General features: G+C 39.0%; 1 protein-coding gene across 1 annotated transcript in view; it reads left to right on the top strand.

The window, feature by feature from the left end:
* The window catches only part of LOC133555225 (L-rhamnose-binding lectin SML-like), a 26,693-nt gene continuing 19,107 nt past the window's right edge, over positions 1-7,586 (top strand). The window contains exons 1-3 of the mRNA XM_061904821.1: positions 1-129; positions 201-233; positions 6,189-6,239. Coding sequence (XP_061760805.1) covers positions 99-129; positions 201-233; positions 6,189-6,239 — 115 coding nt within the window. The 5' untranslated portion in view covers positions 1-98. The remainder of the gene's footprint in view (positions 130-200; positions 234-6,188; positions 6,240-7,586) is intronic.

The raw sequence follows: 7,586 nt of genomic DNA, 5'->3' as shown, positions 1-7,586 counted from the left end.
GTTTGATTGACAGCTCCAGGACTAATATAAAAAAGAAGGGATGCTTCTTCCTTCACTACTGGTGCACACTGCTCAGCCTTGACTGGATCACCTGAACCATGCACTGCCTCGGACTCAGCTCAGCACTGTGTGAGTATTCTACTTTGTATGTCTATATCAAGTTGAATTGGGAAACTGACGGCATTGTGTTCTTTCCCCAGTGCTGATAGCATCATGCTCCCTCATCACAGCAGGTGACTATCAAAGTTCATGTCTTTTAATGTGCTTAGTGCCTTTATTGTTATTATTAATGAGAGATATTATCCGATATTAGACTCATTTACTTTGTCACCGTGACAAAGCTTGGCACGTGTCTCAACAGGACTGAATCACATAGTTACGTAGGCTCTGAACCGAGGATGTCGTTGTGGCTTGTGCAGCCCTTTGAGACATGCGTGATTTAGGGCTACATAAATATACATTGATTGATAGTTATGTTATAGTACCTAGAGCAGGGGTCGGGAACCTTTTTGGCTGAGAAAGCCAAATATTTTAAAGTGTATTACCGTGAGAGCCATATAATATCTTTTAAAGTGTATTACTTTTACTTTTAAAGTGTATTACTGTGAGAGCCATATAATATCTTTTAAAGTGTATTACTTTTACTTTTAAAGTGTATTACCGTGAGAGCCATATATCTTTTAACACTGAATACAACTAAATGCATGCATTTTTTTAAGAAAGACCAACATTTTTAGAGTATAATAAGTCTTATTTTTTTTATAACATTTTTATTCTGAAGCTAACCAATAATAAATAAAATACTTCTTACTATTGATGCGACTTCTTGAACAGGTGCCGTAGAAAACAGATGGATGGATTAAAATGCATGAGACTGTTTTATATGTTGTACATTATTTTTAACACTGATTATTTATTACTAATCGTGTTAGGCAGGCCTGGGCAATTATTATAACTCGGGGGCCAAATTTAGAGAAAAAAATGCGTCTGGGGACCGGTATATCTGATTTTTAGGAACACTAATACAAAAACTCACGATAATGTCTGATTGAATGCTAAAAAATTTATGAGAGACTGCCTTAAAAAACTTTGTTTCACTGAACGAGACACTCAGAATGTACTTGAAAATAAAGAATGTGGGATTTACAATATTAACTATGAACGATAAAACACTGAATATTGACAACACCACCTTTCGATCGACATGTTTTACAATCAAGCAAAAAGCAACTAAAGTGCAACAAACACATCAAAATATGAAAGTGAGGGGGAAAAAAAACTCACTTACAATCTGATATATCTGATATATATCACTAAGCTTTAGAACTTTGTTGTAAAAATGTATTTCCGCATCTGTCCCTGACACCCGCATTTCAGGTTGACTGCTCTGGAAACACTCTGTGGAAACGCTCACCACCCACACTGCTTGGTGCTTCGTCAGAGTTGCCGTGACTTAGAATACCATAGTAACAAATTAGGTTAGCATAGTAACTAATTATATTACCATAGTAACTAGTATATCATGCAAAAGAGCAGATCTCAACCATTGAATTACTTTGTATAGTTCAAGATTCACGGTCATTAGAAAACATCACTGCACATCATGATGGCAGCTACAATTTCCATCTTGAAGATCTAAAAAAATTATTTGGGAATGTCCGGTGGGCCTGATTAAAAAGCATAACGCATGTGGCCCCCGGGCCTAATTTGCCCAGGTCTGGTGTTAAGCAATGTCAGCTATGATGTAACTGAGAGCCAGATGCAGTCATCAAAAGAGCCACATCTGGCTCTAGAGCCTATGGTTCCAGCACCAACCCAGTCTCTCCTCCTGGCTGCTGCTTATAACATAGCGACAGGTGATTAGGTAACAAGGCCCTGGTGGCCCGTCTACGCACCTGTCGCTGATTTCGAGGCCGGTCCTGGCAAGACCCCGCTTCGCTGAAGGCCCGCAGGCCACACCCCCTCCACAGTTAGCTTCAGAATAACAATGTTATTACAAAGAATAAGAGACCTATTATACTCTAAAAATGTTAGTCTTACTTAAAAACGCACGCGTTTAGTTGTGTTCAGGGTTAAAAAAATACTTTACGGCTCTTACGGAAATACATTTTAAAATATTTGGCTTCTTGGCTCTCTCAGCCAAAAAGGTTCCCGACCCCTGACCTAGAGGTTGCTTACACCTGTGAATGTAAGTCGTTTAACATATTTACAGTAGCATGGGGTTTTATGACTTATAGCACCAGTTACCAAGGTGGTGTTCTTGTATTTCACGCTACTTCTGTATCATTTTGTAAGAGACTCATTTAACCTGATTATGCCGAATATCTAACTTATAAATGTTTTTTTTGGGTTGCTAACATTTATTTTTAATTGCTAATGATAGTCACACACACTAGACTGCAAAAAATGTAATCTAAGTAAGATTAAATATCTCAAATAAGGGTGATATTTGCTTATTTTCTGTCTGATAAGATCATTCTTCTCACTAAGAGTGTTTTACTTGTTTTATGTGTTTTGGTCCTAAATGATCTATATTGATTAAAACATGCTTAAAAATAGAATATCAAGTCTTGCAAAGCTGTGTCATCAACACTCACAAGTGTAAAACTACTTTTTTAAAGTAATATTTTCTTATTTCAAACATGAAAAACATGATTTTGACAGAATTGTTTCTCATAATTAAAACAGATGACAGCCAAATGGACTTTGCTGTTTTATTTTCAATGAAACAATAGAAAATACGTACTCATATAGTAGTACAGTTGGCACAGTACAGTAAACTGACAGTTAATATTTAAACATTTAACATTTCAGACAGAAATAGTACATGCAGATTTAGATATCTGCCTCAAAATTACAATTAAAAAGATTTTGTCCAAGGGCTGGGCTGTGTATATGCTGACTAATTGACTGAAAGAGCACGCACTTGGCGCGATGATGTCATGTTATCGATGGAATAATGCATTGCCTTGTTGCCTTTCCAGTAGGAACAACACATTAGTTTTTAGTATAAATTTGCTGGTTTCAAGAATTGTAATGCCGAGCGCATATCACTAAATCAAGATAATGACACTAGCCTTTAATTAATTTAAGAATATTTTTCAACATATTGAGCAAAAAGGTTTATTTTTTTCTAACAAAAAAGTGCACTTGTTTTTTGTGAAAATATACTTATTTAAAGTAGTTTTGGGTTCATTGAGGTTAGCTAATTTTACTTGTTTTGGAAAGTCTTGACAAGCCAAATTTTCTTGTTCTATTGGCAGATAGTTTTGCTTATTTCAAATAAAATACCCCAAATTTTTTTAAATTTTTATACTTATTTTTGAACACTGACTTTTTGCAGTGTAGGTCAGAAGTCGGCAACCCAACATGTTAAAAAGAGGACCAAAAATACAAAAAAAATAAATCTGTCTGGAGCCGCAAAAAGTTAAAAGCCTTATATAAGTGTTATTATCAAGCCAACACACTAAGTTCGTGTCTCACAGGGTTAGATAAATCCTGGAAATTACTTGCTTAAAACTGCCAAAGTTATAAATGCGTGAGCCCAAGTTAAAGAAAAGGACTGACTGTCTTCTTCTAATTGATTTATTACAATCTTTGCAAAGCTGGGTAACGTTTGCTGTGATCTAAAACAACATGGTAACGTTTGCTGTGGTCTGGAACAACATGGCACACAATTAGATATGCAGCCAATATTACATACAGATAATGTTTCAATAAATGAACTCAAATATAGCTACAAATAAGGCATAATGATGCAATATGTACACACATTAGCCTAAATAGTATGTTGGCATGGATTTTTAGCACTCCACGCGAGTCAATAACATCAACGAAGCTCAACCTTGTACATTCACGCACAGCATAAAACGTTTGGTGGACAAAATTACTGGCTTAAAACTGCCAAAGGTATAGAGACGTAAGCCCAAATTAAAGGAAATGACAGACTGTCTTCTTCTGATGGATTTATTACAATCTTTGCAAGCTGGATAACGTTTGCCATGATCTAAAACGACAAGGTAAGGTTTGCTGTGGTCTGGAAAAACATGGCACACAATTAGATATGCAGCCAATAATACACAGAGATAATGTGTAAATGAGACATGCAAATATACATTAAATACACCGAGGACATAAGTGAAGAAAATTAAATGAACTCAAATATAGCTACAAACGAGGCATAATGATGCAATATGTACACACATTAGCCTAAATAGTATGTTGGCATGGATTTTTAGCACTCCACGCGAGTCAATAACATCAACGAAGCTAACCCTTGTACATTCACGCACAGCATAAAACGTTTGGTGGACAAAATTACTGGCTTAAAACTGCCAAAGGTATAGAGACGTGAGCCCAAGTTAAAGGAAATGACAGACTGTCTTCTTCTAATGGATTTATTACAATCTTTGCAAGCTGGGTAACGTTTGCCATGATCTAAAACGACATGGTGACGTTTGCTGTGGTCTGGAACAACATGGTAATGTTTGCTGTGGTCTGGAACAACATGGCACACAATAAGATATGCAGCCAATATTACATACAGATGATGTGTCAATGAGACATGCAAATATACATTAAATACACCGAGGACATAAATAAAGAAAATTAAATGAACTCAAATATAGCTACAAACGAGGCATAATGATGCAATATGTACACACAGTTAGCCTAAATTGCTGAGGAAGATTCTCCTTGACTTGAGACGTTGGGCTGAGGGTTCACGCCCATAGAGGAGATGGCGTTCATCACTGGTAGCTTTTGTGAACTCTACTCGGCTGGCAACTTCCCGTCTCACGTCTGCAGGGGCAATGCCAGCAAGGAGATGTAGGTTGTTCAGGTTGGTAGTCTGGTTTTTCCAGAGATGTTGTTAGGGGCTGAACATTGCTGAGGAAGCTTCTCCTTGACTTGAGACGTTGGGCTGAGGGTTCACGTTCGTAGAGGGGATGGCGTTCATCACTGGTAGCTTTTGTGAACTCTACTCGGCTGGCAACTTCCCGTCTCACGTCTGCAGGGGCAATGCCAGCGAGGAGATGTAGGTTGTTCAGGTTGGTAGTCTGGTTTTTCCAGAGATGTTGTTAGGGGCTGAACATTGCTGAGGAAGCTTCTCCTTGACTTGAGACGTTGGGCTGAGGGTTCACGTTCGTAGAGGGGATGGCGTTCATCACTGGTAGCTTTTGTGAACTCTACTCGGCTGGCAACTTCCCGTCTCACGTCTGCAGGGGCAATGCCAGCGAGGAGATGTAGGTTGTTCAGGTTGGTAGCCTGGTTTCTCCAGAGATGTTGTTAGGGGCTGAACAATGCTGAGGAAGCTTCTCCTTGACTTGTAACATTGGGCTGAAGGTTTACGTCCTTAGAGGAGGTGGCATTATTCACTGGTAGCCTTTGTGAACTCTACTCGGCTGGCAGCTTCCCGTCTCACGTCTGCAGGGGCAATGCTAGCGAGGAGATGTAGGTTGTTCAGGTTGGTAGTCTGGTTTCTCCAGAGATGTTGTTAGGGGCTAAACATTGCTGAGGAAGCTTCTCCTTGACTTGAGACATTGGGCTGAGGGTTCACGTTCATAGAGGAGATGGCGTTCATCGCTGGTAGCCTTTGTGAACTCTACTCGGCTGGCAACTTCCCGTCTCATGTTTGCAGGGGCAATGCCAGCAAGGAGATGTAGGTTGTTCAGGTTGGTTGGCTTCAAGCAACCAGTGATCAAGCGGAAGGTATTGTTCCGTGCTAGGTCGAGTTTCTTGGCATGGGTTGATCTCTCCCAGACAGGACATGGGTCAAAGCAGTACATCTCAGTGTGTGCGCTGTGGCTCCCCATTTGGAATTTGTCAGTTTCCGTCGGGTGTTGTTTCGGGAGCTGACTTCCAGTTTGGTGTTTTTGATGTGTTCCTTGAAGGAGAAGGTGTGGTCCAGGGTTACGCCAAGGTAGACAGGGTTGGCACAGTTCTCAAGTGGTGTTTCAGACCATTTGATGTTAAGAGGTCAGTCTGCATCCCGGTTCCTGAGATGCAACGAGCAGACTTGGGTGTTCGCACGGTTTGCGTGTAGATGGTTTTACTCGTAGTAGAGGAGTTACTCATGTAAGGCTGAGGTGAGGTTTGCTTCTACCGCTTCAAACGTACTCTCTTGAGATGTTACACTGAGGTCATCAGCGTAGAACATGTATTCATTGCTTTTTGTGTTGTTTCCACAGAGCGCGCAACCACCTGTGGCAACAGTGGAAACGTCCATCTCATAAACTGTGGTAAGTACTTCACAAATCCATTGCAGCGGTGGCCCAACTTAAGAATGGTTTGAGATAAGAGCTTCTCTCGGCTAATTGTTTTGCTTTCCATGTAAACACATTTACTTTATAGCTAGAAATTGACATTTTGTTTTTCCAACCATGGGAAGAAGAAAAAGTGAGTGTGGAGGACAGGGGTCAGAGGAAGTGGATGATATTCATTGAACTAAAAAAAAACAATCACCAAAAACCTTACAGAGCGTGTTTGACATGGTGAATTAATTTGAGAGTAAGACTGAAGCAGAATGACTTTAAAGTCAGTGAAGAACATTAACATCATTACTAAAGTGCATGCATTTGTCTATGAAAATATGAAAACGCTGCTGATGGTGTGTTTGACGGAGAAGCAGGTATCGTAGAAGTCGGCTCTCCCGTATAAATGCTACTGCTACTGTATTTGTTAGTACTACATCCATATAGTACTAACGGTACGGTATAGCTCGGTTGGTAGAGCGGCCGTGCCAGCAACTTGAGGGTTCCAGGTTCGATCCCCGCTGCCGTCATCCTAGTCAATGCCATTGTGTCCATGGGCAAGACACTTTACCCACCTGCTCCCAGTGCCACCCACGCTGGTTTAAATGTAACTTAGATATTGGGTTTCACTATGTAAAGCGCTTTGAGACACTAGAGAAAAGCGCTAAATAAATATATAATTCTCTTCAAATTCTATTGCATTGTTTTATTACAATATTTATTGTCTAAAAGTTGTTTTTTTCTTTTTTTAAAATACATATTTAAATTGTCAAGCACAAAGTAAATATATTTCAGTGGGAGACGCTGATATGCGATGCACGTGTTTTAAGTACAGAACTATTTAGGCTTATAAATTGCTGTAATTTAAAAAAAATTAATCTGCATTTTGATTTCATGTCCATCAGGCTCCTTTCTTTTGTTGTCCTGACCTGCAGCCTATCTTAAAAAAAAAAAAATTGCTTTGAACATTACGTCTTTAAAAAATGTGATAATTTTTTTTCCATCTCATTAAGTTAATACATCTTGTTTATTAATTATTTCTTGAGAACTGAATGGGACAAGCGGTAGAAAATGAATGGTTTATCATTTATGGATTTAAATTGTGTACAAATTGAGTACAGGAAGTTGACAAATGTTAGTATTTTTTTATGAAATTGTAGCTGAGATAGGCGCCAGTGCCCCCCGCAACCCCAAAAGGGAATAAGCGGTAGAAAATGAATGAATGAATGAAAAGGAGTAGTGATAAATTAGCTCGAATTCTTCCTACTTCCTTTTGGGTATGTTGTAATAAGAAACTGGAAACGTGTGATTGAAATAAACGTAAACCCTAAAAGC

Source organism: Nerophis ophidion, linkage group LG06, assembly GCF_033978795.1.
Source record: "Nerophis ophidion isolate RoL-2023_Sa linkage group LG06, RoL_Noph_v1.0, whole genome shotgun sequence".
Classification (NCBI taxonomy): domain Eukaryota; kingdom Metazoa; phylum Chordata; class Actinopteri; order Syngnathiformes; family Syngnathidae; genus Nerophis; species Nerophis ophidion.
Note: the sequence above shows the minus strand (reverse complement) of the source record. Positions and strands in the feature narration are given on the sequence as shown.